At 38.4% G+C, this 18827-nt stretch overlaps 1 protein-coding gene across 1 annotated transcript in view; it reads right to left on the bottom strand.

Annotated features, from left to right (window-relative positions):
* Window positions 1-17072, bottom strand: part of CHST9 (carbohydrate sulfotransferase 9) — an 83787-nt gene extending 66715 nt beyond the window's left edge. Inside the window, exon 1 of the mRNA XM_059815740.1 lies at window positions 16973-17072. Within this exon, the coding sequence (XP_059671723.1) occupies window positions 16973-17072 (100 nt within the window). The remainder of the gene's footprint in view (window positions 1-16972) is intronic.
* Between the last annotated feature and the right edge of the window lie 1755 nt (window positions 17073-18827).

Raw genomic sequence — 18827 nt, 5'->3', positions numbered from 1 at the left:
GTATCTTCTCAAATGCTTTTTTATATTCAACAGTGAGCCTTTACTGTTTCAGCATAGTACCCACTAGGACAGGCTGTTTGATAGAAACTATCAGGTTAGAAGTTGTCCTCAAAACAGTTGCCATGTGCTTAGGCGGCAGCTAGACTTTTTTTTTTAACTGAACAAAGTGTTTGAGCTTCCGCAGCAGAGATTCAGCAATCCGAAATACATATTCTTGCACCTCTTAACCGGACAGTTACTAAAAATAGACTCTTGAGGACTTCTTCCCCAAGAAAATTTACTCTTGAAGAAGGATATATTTTGTTACAAACAAGGTTTCTCCAAACAACAAATGCATAAAAGAAAGGAATAATAGAGTGAGAGGGCTTATATTACTTTCTGAAAGCTTTAAAACGTTTGATCAGATCTGCTTTGGAGATTATTTAATCTGTGACTGAATGGTGCCTTTTTCTTACTTTCAGGAATTGAATTAAAAAGGAATGCAACCTTTATCTAACAGTTCCAACAAATGACAGTACAGTTGCTATCAGAAAACGTAACTTTGTAGAATTAAAATAAACCCCCCACAAGTTCAGTGAAGGAAGGACAAAACTGATTTCTCCATCAGACTCTCCAACTCATGCTTCAATAAACTGCACAGGCAGACTTTGCTCACAAAATTCTGAGGTCTCTTCATCTCAAATCAAAACTTAATTGATTGCTGTTGCAAGGTCCCTTTATGAGAAATCATTCTTTAGAGGACAGACTGCAAAATATTTGCTAATACTCTATGAAGTACTGTACATAGTTAAACAAAGTACATTTGTCAAATAAATTAAGTGATACATTATCATTTACCTTCTCACTCTTAAATTCAAATACAGTAACCTATAACGCATCTCCAATATATCACTATGAGTTTAAGGGGCTTTTGTTACAGGTAGTAAAAACCTCAATTACTCTTCTGAAGGAAAGGCTGACATTCTAATTTTTTTCCATTTTTAACAGGACATGGAATTTAAGCTACACATCATATATTACTTTGATTCAAACAGTTCCTTAAAAGGCAAACACAGAGATTCAATAATGTAACTTTTATTTTTATTACATCGTTCTTTGAAATAAACAAGAAAGAGCCTCTATTTTTTATTTGCATTTAGTTTCTACTTTGATAAAATGGTATCTTCTAGTAAAAATAATTCTGAAAGATTTTCAGATAACCTTAATTTACTTAATCATTATTCTTCTGGGATGCAAAGTAAAACATAACCTTACAAAAATCTAAAAAATTATTTACAATTTCATTTTCCAATTTTTTTTTTACCAAGTGTAAACTCTTGTCAGGAAAATAAGTGAAAATTTTTATGAAAGTTAATGTAGTTACTTCCATCTACTCCGTGTTAAGCATAATTCCTCTTGGAGCCTTTCTTTGACCCACCTAGGCTTGTGGGTTTTTTTCCCTCAAAAAGTTTGTGGTTATTGGTGTTTAGCTAAACTGCTTCAAATTAGTAAAGTTACTTTTTTCCATTCATGCATCCCTCACATCTGAAAAATTTCACTCAACTGTGACCATTTGACACTACTGTCACCTTTCTCATTAATTGTCAGCTAAGAAAAGAAAATTGAATTTTTGTCTGGTAAAGTTTAGGCAGCAGTTTCATAGCTAGAACACCCTCAGTTGCTGTGAGATACTCAGTTTTTCTAAGCTGAAGAGGTGAATTGGCATAACTATACCCACTAATGACAGACAGCTCTTCCAAGATGGAAGTGGCAGCAGGTCCTTTCCTCTAAGCAGTCAAAAGGGCGATGGCAATAGCTGCACAAACACTGTTTAATCATTATTCTGTTCCCAAAGGTGTTGCAGCTGATTGATACACTAAAATTTGATTCTAGATGGTGATAAAAAACCCCAAGCTATCCTACTATTCTATTAGCTATCCATGCCCAGCAAATGTTCTGCCCAACTCAGACTGTCAGCTTCATTTCTAATCACTGTACCAGCAATGTTAAGCAAATGTGGCATTCAGAACACTTGATGTTTCATACAAAAACACAGAAATCCTCACTTATTTCTCTCCTTCTCAATCTTAGGCACCAAGAGATGCATGTTTTGTCAAAAGCATGGAAAAAATATCCATCTAATAAAAAACCTAATCATTATTTCAGTCCTGTTACTGACCTCATTGGCAGAGAAGTGCAGTTCCACCTGTTACTCACTTTTAAAAAAATGCTCATCTTCCTCTTATAGAAGAAGTGCTTTATACCCAACCCTCTCTCCCTTCAAATGTCTATCAGATCTCTGACTTGCTTTTATCAAAATCTCTCTCCTTGAAAGACAGTTTATTTACACATGGGGGAACTCAATCCCAGAACAGTCATGAGTACAGTTAAATAGATATCTTCCCCCCCCCCCTTTTAAAAAATAATTGGAAAACAACATTCCCCAAGTTACTATCAATTCTTTGAAAGGTACAAAGCTGAAGTGATAAAATCAGTCATTCCTGACTTACAGTTTTTGCTAAATAAAAGCACAGAAAAGTGCTTTTCAAAGAAAAAAAATGTAAAAAAAGTAGCCAGGATGTTCTGCTGAGTCAACCACCCATTAGTCACTTTTTTGTTTTAAGATTGGTAAATGACATTCTTACTGGGACAGCAGGTGGAAAATCTGTTTTAGTGATCCTATGATATCACACTCTGGTGAATACTTCCATAGAATTAAACAGCATCATATAAAAAATGCTACTAGGAGTCTCCAGTACACTTAAGCTGGGCACTCCTCAACAGAGGAATCCCAGGGGAAAGGCATATCACTCAAGATGACACTGTACAAATTGATGGAAGAAGGAATAATCCAGGGCTACTGAACACATCTCCCATCCAGGAAGCCTCTAAACAATAAATCACAAAGGGCAAAGAAAATTCTCTGAATTATTATTATTAGCTTACCTTATTTTTACATAGTCTATTCTAGGCACTGTTGCAGAGCTGGTTTAGTTCTTCTTCAGCTCTGCCAAAGAAAACTGGCTTCTTAAGTCTGCTTGAGATACATGGCAGAGGATGATCACCTCGCTACCACACTAACCTCTGCTTAGATCAAGTAGCATCCCTCTTTGAAATTTACAGCTTTCAGGTTTGTAGCAGCCTGAATGCTTCCCCTCACTGGTATTCATGGCAGTCCAGTATTTTAAGACTAATTCATGACGTCCTATAAACATTCCTCATTTAAAAGACTATTTATGAACCACTTGATCAAACTCTCCTGTTCAGAGGAGAAAACTCATAGGAGTCTGACTTGGGCTTTTTGCTTTAGTTGGACCCACCTAGTTTGTCTGTCCCAGGCATTTTTTCCCCAAGATCAGACCACCAAACCTATTTTACCTCCCTTTCAGGCTCTGCCTTCCCTCCCTGCCATCATTTCTCTTTCCCCAGCTCACAGCACCATTACAAGGGAATGCCTCCACATACAAATGCTTACTGCTACTTTCCGTTAGATGTTTAGACATCAGATTAGGCCTCCTTCCCCCACAACAAATATTTTATTAGTAGCTGGAAAACATTCCTAGATAGGTGCAGTTTCAAGCAAACATTTCTGATGATAAAGTATTTGGCATTACATGAAATGCAAATATATTTATTTGCTCAGTTTTATTGCTATTTATTTAAGAACAAAATGTGACTGTCTGTAGCAATATAACTACCTGAAACATTACCTCTATGGCACAAATACTTGCTGCACAAGTATATTATTACATCAGAGGAAAACAACAAAAGCCAAAGAGAAAGAATATTTAGAAAGAAGGCTAGGGACTTTGCAGGAACAGATACTTAAGTACTTTCAATTGGTCAAACTTCAGTGTTCCTCGCACAAAAAAACTCCTTGTTAATTCTACTGATCACTTGTATGATCAGTACAAGCATCATCATTTTCTGAAGCATAGACCTTTTTGGCACAGGGTGATCTTAACATGAGGAAGGTATTTTTACTTTTCACCATAAAAAAAAGATGATAGACCTATACATTCACCATCGTAAGCCTTTGCAAACTGCAGCTGCATTAGCTTCTTCCAGATATTTGGAGGGCACGAAAAGAAATAGCAGTGGGAACTGGAGTTCTGGAAAAACCTGAAATATCAGAAGTTTTCTCAAGGCAAAAACACAGTTTTGGCCAGCTTAGTCATAATGCACCTGCCATATCAATTCTGCATTTCCCACCCTTCAAAATGGCTTACTGTGTGATGACAGATTTCTTTTAACAGCGTCGCTGGAATATGATTTAATGATCGAGCATTTAACTAATGATTGATGTGTGAGAAGCAGCACAGTCAAAAGCAAAAAATATTTTAGTGATAGGAACTGCCAAGAAGTAGTTGGACCAAAGTAATATGTAATGATGAAAAACATCAACATGTACAATAAATATGTAATAGTATAAAGTAAGTTTAGCACATTTCTCATAACAGAAATCATAACAGAAATTAGAATTAAACAGCTGTACTAATCTGGCTTACCCGCCTTTCCTATCATCAAGGAGGAAGAAACCATTCACTTTTCTCTGTCATTTTTGGAATCTTTCTCATTTTTCTACGGTTTACCTCAGGTGGTAAACAGTAACAAAACACATTTGTTAGTGAATGTGTCAACTTTAAGAAACACATTATTGAACAGACTGAACTTTTTGATCCTTTCTTCGATCTTTGGCCCTTGTAGGGGGGGACAAAACTAAAAAGGTGCTCTGATACCAGCTCTGGAGTTAGATATTCTGGCATTCTTCTGACCCAGAGGAAATACCTAGTCTTCAGGCACAAATGAATGCCACAACGATAGCAACGATTTGCAAAATAAACAGATGACCTCCCAAGTAATTAATGTGATTCCCTTAAGCAGATACTAGTCCATGTGGATTAGCCCATTTAAAATACCAAGATTAACCTCTAGCTTTCAAGAAAGTGGATTATTTATTTGTAGTGTGACATTGGTCATCACAGAATAGTCTTTGCTTAAATTGACTCCCAACTGTCGTTCAACTATGTTTTATTTACAGCATATTAATGCCAGCCATACAGTATGCATATTTTGGTAGTTGGGGAGGCAAGGCTGACTACTTGCCTAGAATATTTTGAACCCACCTGTCAGGCACAGCATCTGGCAGTTTTATCTGGGTTATATTTATATGTATATCAGTTCTAAACCTGATGCCAATAGAGTTTCATTATAGTGCATGATCAGTCATAACTTATGAGGTAGCACACCTCAGCTATTTGCAGATTAATTCTGCCAGAAAAGAATTTCTGCTCAAAGGTTAAATAAATCATGAAGTATTTATATCTCACGGCAACTACCTCAGCCTACATAAGCCCAGTCTCATCTGCCTATTCATCTTCAAGATCTTCACACTGAAGTGAAAAATTGTAGCAGAAGTAGGGTGAAATTAATTTTGCCATCTGTAAGAGGATAAAGCAAATTAAAAAAAAAAAATCCAAGGAGTGCAATAATCATGTCCATATTGCTTCTTATATTTTACATATACTTTGTGTTGCCCACCAACCCAATGAAACTAATTTGAAAGTCAGGGGCAAAACCAGGGGTTTTTTGAGAGTTGTTTATCATCTCCTTCTCTGCCACCAGTGCCAAGACTGCAATAGCAAATCTTTTACCTAAGATCAAACACACAAAGAAGAAAAATCAAAGGATTCTTGTAAAAATGCATTTGTTTTACATTTTGTTGCTTCATTGGATATCATTTAACCAGAGGCCAGTCAGTCAACTCTCATTCTAATGATTTTGCTCCTACAAGTAATTTCTTTAGTGATTAGGAATCTATTCATATCAAATGGACTTTATTATTGCATTAATAATTAAAGCTTATAAATCAAGACAAAGTTCATGAAAAGTCTAGATTCTTTGGCCCTACATCAAGAACAGAGCAGCAGAACTTTCTGTAAAGTGTACCATAATTCTTGACCACAATTGCAGAATCATCTTAAAGCAATGACACTTAATTATGTACATAACATGTTTAAAGTAACAGGCTGCATTTTACACACAATTCAAGTGTCATGACCCATGTCAACAGACTGTAACTCATTAGTTAACAGTAGTGGACAAGGCATACTGTGCATTAATCAATCTTTAATGATAGCAAGAAAGAGCCAGAAACAAGGAAAAACAAAAATAAAATTAATCCATCTACATATGTTTTCTTCATTTATCTTGTCATGCTTCCCTTAAAAAGTGTACTGTAATACTTTAATATACTGTAGTATGCTTTTTTTTTAATACAATAACACTATTGCAACACAGATTCTACTGCATTATTTGGCCACTAAATGTTTTTCCAGGAGTAAAGAAATAATTTTGTATAGATTAGCGGAGAAAAAAGCGAAATTCTATTGACCCAGCTTTATTAAGCTTTTGCTAACTAAAGCCTCTCCAACTGCCACTGTCTCCAAAGTCAGGAAGAATAAATTTGAAAAATAACAGGGTTTAAGGATATTTGGAAGAAACCAAAAGCTTCCATCAACCAGTAGCCATCCTTTAACAACAGGGCTACAGCTTTTCTTACTCCACTGTTGTCTCCAAAGCCCTCTACAAAAGCCAAAGCTGGTGGCCTTTGCCCTGCCAATGCCCATCAATAACAGCTTTTTGGCAGTGTCACTGTTTGTGTCCCTCAAGAACATGGACCTGACGTTGTGCCCCTTCCAGTGGAGTAGCTGACCCTCCCACAAAGTTTGCATAGCACACACACCACTATTTTCATTCCCACTGAAACGCTGCCAAGAGCGGCCACAGCAGACCGCTTCCCGAGCAAACGAGAATGGTGGGAATCATGCCGCAGCTCACAGCTATGCAGAGAACACAGTTTGCACATCACAGCAAGTGGGTCTCTTCACTGGAGATCCATGGCCCCCATCCTAACCCACAAAAGCAAGACCCTTGTTCACATTAAGGCTTGCACAGACGTGTGTTTGGGAACCATCAACAGCTGCATGAGAGCAGGAACATACTTTTTAAACATAATGTTATCTCCCATCTATACCATTCTCCGAAAACACAGTATGATTATGCAAAGTCAAAGTAACCTCTCATGGCATACACCTCTGAACAAAAGAAAAACTATGAGGTTTTGGTAACAAAAAGAAGAATTCAGGAATGACTGTGTTTCATTCTCTTCCTGGGGTCTGTCTGTTCTTTTTAAAAGTTTAGGCAAGAATATCAAGTATGATCAAAAGTCAGAGAGAAAACTGCCTTTGTACACAATGTTTACTACATTTATTATTTCCTATTAGGCATATTTTCCTTCCTTAACAGAGCTATTTTTTGGATGAATGGTGAAGCATCAGGCACTGATATTTTCCTGTTTCTATTTGATACAACTGAGTGCTTCCAGCTGCAGCTAATAGAACTCATGCACCACATCTCCCTAGCTGATCATAATCAAAACCAACAATCCCCAAACCCTCTTTTCTCCTGCAAATAATCTACCAAGAGGCAATACACACATACCTAGGGCACAACTGGATGACTCTAAATAACCTCAAGTTCACTTGAGCTGTTTCTAAGTACATGCTTGTATTAAGCCTAGATTATAATATATTTGTAGCAGAAAGTATTACAAACCTTTAAAAGCGTCTTCCTCCATCTACGCCCTTACACACATACGTACAGCTGGGCCAAGTTCTTCTATTGCTAGATTGTACTTGGTACTGAAATGACCTGCTCCATTCCAATCACATTAAATATAAAATCAATTAACACCTCTTCTTTCACCTGGCGTTTGCTCACAGTGAAATTTAATAGTGATTCTGATTATTCTTAACCTTAGGCTGCTGATCTTTAGACACAAAGCCTTTGAAAGAAACAAAGAACCACGCAGGTTCCTGTTATCTTGCTATCTTTGCTGACCACAAGCAGGGCTGTCCTGCTTCCACAGGGCCCCCTCCTTATCTGCACCCTGTGTTAGCCAGGTGAGTCTCCACTCCCCTGGGTCTCACAAGAGATAGCAAGGGCAGTCTTAACAGTTCTTGGTTCCACCTCATTATCCAAATTCCACACCCACCCCTGCCATTCCAGGAGCTTCTGAGCTGCAGCATCCCTGAGCCAAAAAAAAAAACAAACCCAAACAAACAAACAAAGAGTGAATAAGTAAGTTTAAGTCAACTGTCTCTACATGCCCTTCCTCTACTGTTAGTTTGGAAAGGGCTAGCTTTGACAATGTCCTGCTTTTTTTATTAGAATATTACAGAACTGTAAACAGGAAAATGATTATTAAATATGTGATGTGAAGTCTTGAATCTTCTTTGCTTAGCATCCTTAGTCACCTCAAAAAAACAAGGAATATTTCTATCATTCCTCAGATATTTTGATAACTCATGTCATCGTCCCTTGCAGATGGTGCTAAGTGTAGCTCATAGGAAGCTGGAGGATTAAGAGACAAAAACCATGCCTATTCAGCCTGATTTTACTAGAGCTATGCACCGTGAATTCCTGCCAGGATCATGTGATAGAAAGCTGCAAGGTCAATATAAACAAAATCATTTGAAACAAAGCTGTGAGGGACAAACTATATTTGCTAGCAGGTATCACACAGGTTTAACAGAGGTCAGCAATAGTCTTGGATGTTGTTACCATGGGGAGGCTCTCAATGCGGTAAGGAAACAACCATTTTTGCTGGAGATGAGTTGGAGTGGGAGTTCCTAAAGAACCACTGCAGAAGATGATAATATTTTCTAGGCTGCAAAATACTGTTGCCACTTGCTGCCAGCTAAGGCTTTCCAGGCAGTACAGGACGCTGCTGCACATCTTCACTAAATCAAGGTCAAACCAATCAAAATCCAAACCAAATGGATGTGTGTGATATTTTATTCCCCATCACTTTACATCAAGTGAGGTTCACACACACCCGTGACCAGTTTCATGTATACACAGGACAATGCTTAAAATACAGCGTATTTTGCAGTTTTCTTGAATAATAAATATTTACAGTTTTACAAAAAGAAGAGCCTTTAAGCTGATTTGGTCATTGACCCTGACTTTAGATAGTAATGAACAAACTTTGGAGGGGATTTTGGTGGGGTTTTTTTGTCTGTTTAAACATAGCATTTGATAGTACCCAACTAACTCTCCTTTGTGACTGAAGACAGTAACATTCACTCCCAGAGATATAGCCACAAAGCTCAAGGTTGGAAAAGCTGGGAAGTAAAACACTATATGCTGATGTGACATAAACCTTCCCAGTTTCAAACTGACAGTTATGAAATGCCTTCCACAGAAATACTGTAAAAATGTAGAAACATTCTTTTTCTTTGAATATGCCATTAACATAAATATAACAAATACAAAAAGTGAGACAGTTGTCTGAGGCAGCAGGGACCCAAACTTGAAAGCATAGCCCATCTCCATGCTGCCATGCAATAATGATTACCTTTAAAAATAAAAAAGAACCAAAAATAAAACCAGTTTTTCCATGTTTAAAACAAAAAGTTAATGTTCTTCCTTGAACCTTTTTCTCCAAGACATACATCACGTTTTTTTCAGCTAAATCATAAACGTGATCAAGGGACATTAATTCCTGTACACTGAAATGGCTCCCATTACTTGTAACCTGTCAGCCTCCTGATCTTTAAATGTTTATTTCACAGATGTTGCAAGATGATCAAGAAATATCCCTAATTTATAGAAATAACCTGTTTACAGTAACACAAAATGACTAAAATGGAAGCAAAAAAAGGCAGAAACAAAGGCTCTTGAGACTGAACACCGAAACAATTCTTCCATATAAACTGATCGCCATGTATCCAAATATCTGACTGTGGTGAGAAGATAGGTTTCTGTCTAAAATATTTCTCCTACCAGCAGTCCCTACTCCTACACAAAGAAGGGAAATAAAGAGGATACCAAAAGTAAACATACATGTGTACATATATGTATAATACACACATTAAAAACAAATACCAGAATTTCTAATTTAATTCTAGTAAGAAACCAAAGGTTTCCCTTGGAATTTTGCAGAAACCACATCACATGCTCTAACAGGGCTGTTTGTAATCAAGTGACATATCAAAGCAGTTCAACATCAGACACAGAGGTAGGCAGCCTTAAACGTACTCCAGCAGCAACCGCTTGCTATTCTGAAAGCGTGCAGTACACTTCAGAAAAACAGAGTAAGTCAGCAACAGAGAAACTTTTATCTCAAAGTTTTTCTAGCATTACTTCTAAATGATGACCTGCCAGGTAAAAATTACCTCTCCAGCCTTCTTGCTTTGTAAGGCTATCTGTATGTCTTAAATGGTACTGCATCACACAATCAGTGCACTGAAGAGACAAGACTGCAGGGCTTCATTGCCTGAATGATCAGCTTTTAAGGAAAGGGCTTTCTGGAACTGAAGAGGTGCTATGAACTGAAAGTTATTAAAAGCATCAACAATGATGGACAATAACTGAAAACTGACCGCTTAACTCAATGACAGCGCATCTGTTAGAAAATTATACAAAAGTTGAATAACTCATACCTCATGAAAAAAAAGTATAGCTACTTAACAGAAAGAATGATTGCTAAGGGCTCCATGTAAAAATCACACTTACAAATGTCATCTAGATGTTCTGCTCCACGGATCCAAATAACTGCAAAACAGTGTGAAGACTACCTATGCATGTTTTGTATCCAATTCAAAAGAGCATTTTGACGACAGTGTGACTGACACTCAGCCTTCCTAGGACAGAGGACACGCCACTTCGTAAGTGTTCCAGTATCAAGCCAAAAAGCCCTCCAGCAGTAGCTTCAATACAAATTCTGAAGTGAGTTCAGTTACGTACCTATATCTGTAAGAAAGTTACAGCGGCCTCTTTTGAAAGTCCTGTTTGAAAATAGGCAAGAGTGTGTTCAGGTGTCCTCGGTACAATTAAGATATGTGCTACAGCTTTCTAGAAGTAGACCTTTGTCATCTAGATATGAACAAGGTTGGGTGGGTTGTTAAAAGTTTATACACAATAAACGAAGTGTCATCAGCTTCTGCTCAAACATGTTATTGAATATACAGCTGAGAGGAGCCCCAAAAACCTTCTCTCATTTAGTTTCTTTCATACCACTGGTACATGGAAGCTAAATACCAAAGGATTAAAACATATCACCAACTCAGAAACGCTATTCCATATTACCCTCAAGAAAACAGCATGGCAGGAATTTCTTTTAAGAAAGAAGGATTTCTAAAATTAGATGCAATTTAGCTGTAGGAATGATAAAAGTAAAATGAGTGAGATGCAAGATTGAGGGCTGCTACACATCCAGACCTAGGAAGAACCTCCTCAAACAGATAAATACTGTCTTGAATGTTATGTGCTGCAATATAAAATCTTAACTTCTTTTTCTTAAAGCTTCTGGTTTTGGTGACTGCTGAAGTTAGGTGGAGACTCTACAATCCCTAACTCTGAAAACCATAGTTTCTTATATTTAGCTTTTACTTGTGTTTTTAGATCATTATGGTTTGACCAAGTATCAGTCTCTACCTGTTTCTTAATAGAATTTTTTGTGCAAAGACAACTGTTCTCTCCCTACATCTTGCATCTGCTTAAAAAGGGGGGGGGGGGGGAGGGGGGGGGGGCGGCGGCAAACCCATTTTATTTTATATGGTAAAATTCACCTAATAAAATCTTGTAGTATTTCTGGGACTTCAACAACTTTATAACTGCTCACCAAGCAGCATTTACTGATCCTATTAAATCCTCTTTCTTTTGTACTTCAAGCCAGTAACAAGGCAGATTTAAAACAAAACAAAAAAAAAGACACAAAAACACTTTACACAGAGAAAACAGCATATTCTGACCAGAAAGGTAAATCCTGAACACACCCAGCCTCATTAGAACAGCCCAACATTAATAGCTGGGCATTGTAAACCAGGAAAATTCGCTTTGCTATACCAATGGCATTCTCCAGCCAAATTCACAAGACTCCCATAAGCTACCCAAGACTTCTGCAACAGAAATATTTCAAGGTTACTAGAAGAACTAAATTATTCATGATTAATAACCGTTATTGAGCAGTGCCCTTTTCTCCTTTATTTACAAACCTGGTTTATACAAATATATTAGTTTATTGTATTTAATGAAGCCTGTCTGGCAAAACTATGACTTCTGTGTAAACAGTTGCCTTGTGATTCATCGCATGTGAACTGTCCTTTAAGCCACATGAATGTTGCTCTATTTAGGCAAGGTTTAATTAAAAAAAAAATAAATCAACCCACACAAACAGCAAAGATAAAATATTAACCGTGTGTATGCACACATTCATTTGCTAGAGCGTCAAGTTAAGGAAGAAGGCTCCATGGTCTCAAAATACCTCACCAGGTTACCAAGGGACCCAAAAGATCCCCTTGGATTACCAAGTCTGGCAAAGCAGCGAAAAAAGCCCACCTGCTTATGCTGAGTAGCATGGATACAGCCTGGATAGCTACAGCAATAGCAGACTAAATTGAGAAAGCTCATGACAGTTCATGGAATTTCAAACTCTTCTTAAAATGGGATTTTCATCTGAATTTTTATTCTGATTAGTCACAAAAACAAGAGCTGTGGCTTGAGGAATGGGGACAAACTGTATGATGAAACTACAAAACTGCAGGAAGGCTCACAGGCTGTAGAAGGATGCCTGGGCACCCACAGGCTACTACAAAACTGGTGCCCCGCAAAGGGAGGAGAAAGCATGCAGAAAACCCCCAGTATCCTTAAGGTGAGATACAAAGCTGCTGAGAAAGAGAAGAGGCAGACTTTCCTACCCTCAGGAACCAGAAATCTATGGGAGGACAGAGGCAGTGCAGCCTTCTTCACATTAACTAGTGGTTATACTGCACCCCATGAAACACTGAACTAGTCCCTTCATAATCATGAATTTACTAGGCATACTTCACAAAAAAAAGACTTTAAGAGGAGAAAAAAACCACTCCAAAACCGACAACAAAACCCCACACAAGCCCAGCATACAGATCTATTCACAAAGACATTCTCAGATTATTTTGTCATAATCAGTCACACTAAATCTTATCAGCCCCTCCCCCCCACCCCCCAAAAGAAGAGTTTTAAAGTACAAAATCAGAACCGCTAAAACTCCGGTTCACATCTATAACATAGACGGATTAAAATGCAAGTGTCCTTTGCACCCCGCACCCCCTAATTCAGGTGATTCATGGTATAAAACTCAACAGCAGCTTCACAAGACCCAGCAGTTTGTTTCCCCTATATAAGATTAACAGTGCTGGAAATTACTAAGCATGTAATAAATAGTAATTCCTTTTTAATCAGTGCCGCAATATTTGATGCCTTCACTGAAGAATTCAAGACTGTATGGAGAACTGTCAAGTAAAGCTGTAGGATTTAGTTGAATTCACATCAAGCTTCATTTATGTATATGAATTTATTTATATATGGAGAACTTTAAGTGCTCCATATGTATTACATTATCAATGTTGAGGTCAATGAAGTTTTCAGCCAGATAAAGTCTGCATGTGTTGACACTCATGTTACACTGTTCTTGACAACTCTGTTCCCCACTACTCCACTGAGGTGAACTGAAGACACCTGACGGAAGGGCTCTGCTACATCTAAGTAAGGATATATCATCCTGTCTTTATACGCTCCATGCATAGAGTCAAACCAAGAAACTCACCTGTTCTCTCAGGCTGCTAATGTCTCTGAAAAGCCATTAGAGGATCACTATGTAGCTAGCAGCTGTTTCTTAGACATTGCTAAATGAAAGATTTTCTCTTTTTTAAGGTATAGGGATGATGAATGTGACGAGAAGTAACCTGAAGAGTCCAAGCACAGTGGGAGGGAGCAGAAGACATGGCTGCGCTGAGACATGCATCCAGCTGCTGAGCTGGTGGGTGCATCTGAAGTAGCAGATAGGATGAAAGATTAGGGAAGGTGTTCCTGGACTGGATAAATTTGAGTGATGAGGGAAGCTTGCAAAAGTAAATCAGAAAAAAAATACGCATAGATAAGATCAGGTCTAGAGGAAAATAAGACAAACAGGGGAATCAAATCACAGTTGAGATCTCAGAGATGTAAAGAGCAAGTAGAAAGAAGAGAGCCAAAGAGAAAAAGAAGTCAAACTATGAAAGAAAAGCGGCAATAAGTCTAGTGTGAAAAATCATGAACAGCTAGAAAGAGGAAAGGTGGCAAGTGTGAAAGCAAATAGTCTGACTTTACTATAGTAGGACAAACACTAATAAGGAAATTGTTAATTACCATAAAATTTTCCTATTCCCCACAAAATCTACATCTGATTGGAAATTATTCACACCACAGCTAGGAGAGCCTGAGAAATAAGTATGAACATTGCAAACACCAATCAAGTAAAATGTACTACCTCTTCCAGTGATTGTGATTTACAAATGCTCCAAGTCAGATATTCAGAGAAATGACATGGTAAGCAGCAGCACATCACTGGTGCAAAACAGATACTTCCCTAAACTCAAAACACATCCAACTTTGTATTTGGTTGCTGAAGGATGAAAACACAAATAGGTCTTGAGCAGGTCATCGTGGAAGATAAAAATAGTTCTGCCTACAACAAACACTTGTCTCTACAGGCTCATAGCACGGCAGTTGAGAAGCATGAGGCACACTTTCCATTTCTTAATAGAACGTCAAATCACATGCTCAGCCACTTGCAGATTAAAAACTAGCTGTCTTACAGCTGTGCTACTAGTGATATGATTAAAAGAGCACATAAAATCCTTGTACAGATACTTGTCAGTTTGGGATTCTCCAGACACAGCTCATCCCCAAAAAAGCAACAGTACACAACACATGGCAATATGAAAAACACAGCAGAAGAGGGGGGAAAAAAAGTGCAAAACTGATGTATATTGTGAATATGCAAATATGTTTTATTTCATGTCGACTCTTAAGCAGCATACAGGGGAGAACATTAGAGAATTTAGCTGCAGAAGGTTTAGAGGAGATACAGGTGTTTGAAATAAAAAAGAATGGCTCTCTACATGTTAAATTGGAAGAAAAGGCAAGAGCAGACACCAAAGAGCGATTTTTTGCCATGCTCTTTCCAACATGTATGACCTAGCGACTGTAGAGAGTACCAAAATTCATTTTTTTGGATCTTGAAGTGCTGTCACAGAGCAGTCCAGTGAGATAAAAGGGCACTCAAAACTGTGGTCACAGTTTAAGCTCACTAACCATTCTGTTATTCTCCAATAGTTTCCATCTTATTACGGAAATGTTTTCACATGGAAATGCCTTATGTGTACAAGGAGAAGCCTCTCTCCTGAAGAAGATTATGGCAATACATCAAAGAAAACCCCAAAGAAAGCATTTGGTTGCCCAAAAGAACACAGTATGTTCTAATTCCCCCTTTATTATATTTTTCCTGTTTCTTTTTAATGGTAGATAGGTACAGACAAAAGAAAGGAGTGGAAAAAACACAGTGAGAAATAGCAACAAGGAGCACTGCAAGGAAAGAAAGGTTAATTACAGCACAAGAAAAGACGCAAGGAATGTGAAGAATGTCAGCAAGTAAATAAATCAATAATCTACAGTCATCATCTACATTCCTGAACTACCTTGAAAGCAAGGATATCTGCCCTGACAACAGTAGAGATCTTCAAGGAAGACTCCCCCCCCAACCCCTGCAGCACCCGCTGTTTCTGCCAGCACCCTTGTGTCAACAGCTGATTACAAGGAAGCCTTTCCGAAGGGAGTCTGTACTACCTCTTTCAACAGTTTTGTTAATACAAGCTTGTAAATACCTTGGACCAGCCCAGAAACATTAACAAGCCAAAATTAATGTTGCGATCATCGCACTTAGTTGAAAAAACCTCAAGGTCATTGTCAAACAATTGCAGGAATGAAGCACTAGATTCCACCCTCACCACTGCTCTCTAAAACATACCGGAGCCTAGGAGCTCATACAGAATAAAAGCACAGATCAATAAAGCCAGAAGACTAATGTGGTTTTACAGATGTATTTCTCCACAATGGTATCAGCATACTATAAAGTAAGAGTTTTACAGAGGAAATGGAAGCTGAGCAATAGAGACAAGAGGACATAAAAGTCAGGACTTAACAAGTTCGGAACATTCTGTATCGTTAATGGGGGAAAAAACCTAAACAACCAACTAACCAAAAAAAAACCCCTAAACCCCAAAACAAAACAGGTATACAACTAAAATCAAGGATATGCTATCAAGTAACATGGCACAACAGAAGTGGATCTGCAGAGCAAAACAGCGGGCGTTAAGGACCTTAGTGACATCCACCCTATACGCATTTCCAAGGGGGTTTACCTCAGACTAGCTCTAGACTGTCCTATGAACTCAGCATCCACTAGAGGTTGAGGTGAATAGTCTGTTTTAGTTTCATCCAAAGAGGAATCTAGATCAACCTGTGGTGCAAACTGAAATATGGTGAATGGGGAGTAGCAGAAATTCAACTCAGAAGTGTAATCCTGAGTCAATGCTAACACAGATTTACCCAAAGTTGCAGTATCGCTCTGATGCTATATCCAAAAAAAGGCTTTAAATCCAGTATCTAACTCTGTCTCAAGCAAAAAAACCAGGATAGGATAAATCCACATGACCATTGTTGCTCAGAACCCACTTTTGTCTACAAGACATAGCAGTAATTCTCCGAAAATTGCTCTGCCACACAAAGTAAGATGTACAAAACCCAGAGAAAATCAGCATACAGAATTATTTCTAAACTGGACTTGCTTGGCTTCACGCATGCACAATATGCTTTTGCAAAACTTGATTTTGCAAATGAGGTTGATACAATGCAATTAGGTAGCTGGGGACATCTTTTCATGTGACTCAAGAAATTTCTTAATGCTTATATGAAGTGTATCATTTAGAACAAGTCTGTTTTCAATGCCATTCTACTGCCAAATGGGGGGACTCCCCCCAGCTGTTCATATATATTTGGACTTCACAATCATCTTTTAAGTAATGGATGCAATTAGATTTAAAAAAAAAAGAAAGAAAAGCTACTGTACCTGTATGTTGTTCTTCAATCCAAGCTTGCAGATACATGAAGAGGAGTAGACCAGCTACTCCAAACATCAGTACGGACACAAAGACTTGTCTTAGGTTCATGACCCTACCAGAGGGCTACTTTTCAGCTTTCAGAAGGACGCATGGCTCACTTTTCTAAAGTCTTCAGCATGCCTGCATCTTCTTCAGTAACTTCCCCTGAGACACTGACCTGGAATAACAAGATATGGAGCTAGTTCTCATGTTACATTTTTATTCTTCACCAGAGACTGTGTAAACAGCATACTATATACAAGCTGGAGCTCTTAGAAGCTATTACTTTCAACGCTTAGATTTGCGTTCACGATCTTGTCAATCTTTCTACCCCTGGATGAGTTCCAAGCTGAAGTGTTTCTCGAAGTGGCTGCTGAGACCATTCTACCTCCTCACTGCTGGGCATTGCCCGCTGCCATAAAGGAGGGAGGTGATGCCCCAGATGAGATGCCCGGGTGTCACACCAGTACACCACTGCCCACCAACCATCGCAGCTGAGAAGCTACAGCAGCAGCTGGAGGCCCCTCCAGGTGGCCGGGCTGTGCCCGGGTGCTACCAGCCTGCTGTGGTGGGCAAGCCAGCACCTCTGCTTCTGGACCGCATGACCCTGTGTGCCCAAGGAAGGATGCCTGCAGTCACCCCCGCAACACGACGACTCTGCTCGCAGTGCCTCAGCATCGGTTCAGCCTACAGTTCCGGGTGTCATACTCTGAAGTTTACCCTCAAACATGAATCCAAATTGAGCTTTGCGGGGTTAGAGAAAGTCAGCATAGGATGATATCAATAATGCAGCAGAAAGGGAATTAATGGATCATCTTTTTATCCAGCTATTTTGCCACGTGGGAAAGACTTGTCAAGAACCCAATTCTTGCCACTAACTTAAATGGAAGTCAGATCAAACATAAAACCTTACCAAAAAGATTACTTCCTTGCACAGCACAGGGCTCAGAAAAAGGAAGTAATTTACCTGATACCCTGCACCTGCCATAAAGGGGCCATAAAATTCAGTTTTTAACAACAGAACATAGACAACACTGTGGCTCATAAAAAAGCCAACTCCTTAGTCTGAATCAGAACGCGTTCACTTTGAAAGCATGTTAACCAGAAGCTGAAGAGCAGCTGTTGAAAGTGGCCTGCACAGCAAGAGAAAACGTGTTGAAATTCAACACAATGGACACCCTTGTAAGTGAGTATCTGATAGAAGTGTCTGGTAAACTACTGCAACGAATGCAAAGAAAAACTCAAGCTTTTAAAGGAAGACAGCCTACTGAAAAATATTTGAAAGAGAAACCTGTTAAAAGAACAGAGCTAAAGTACACATGCATCCAAATAAACAGAAAAAAGAAAATGCAGGCATTTAACAGTTATTTTGAAACGTGTAAGTACTGCGTGTTTGTATTTTTAAGTAACTCAGCACTGTTACATCTGTAATTGTTGAGTTTCTAAAAATACAAGAACACATAAGGCTTAGCAGGAACTCACATTAAAAACAGCCATTGAATGAACAAAGTAACTACTTTAGAAAGAGACAGGTTTCAAGAACAACAAAACTGTGTTCAGAACTTTACAGATTTTTTTTCCCCAATTCTGTGCCATTAAAACTATATACTTCTCTGAAGCACAAACTTGCCTGCAGAAAATGTAAACCACAGTTTAACTATTAATCATTTTATATGTAACTGTCCTGTAGAAGACAGATCGCTAGACATTAACAGAATGTAAGTGTTCTGTCCTAAGTCTTTTTTGTAGGGGTCATGAAGTATCTGGTTTGAACCTGGACCACGGAAGGAAGGTGAGTAGGTGCATTATTCCATCTAGTTCTTT

This window comes from Gavia stellata, chromosome 3 (assembly GCF_030936135.1).
Source record: "Gavia stellata isolate bGavSte3 chromosome 3, bGavSte3.hap2, whole genome shotgun sequence".
NCBI lineage: Eukaryota > Metazoa > Chordata > Aves > Gaviiformes > Gaviidae > Gavia > Gavia stellata.
Note: the sequence above shows the minus strand (reverse complement) of the source record. Positions and strands in the feature narration are given on the sequence as shown.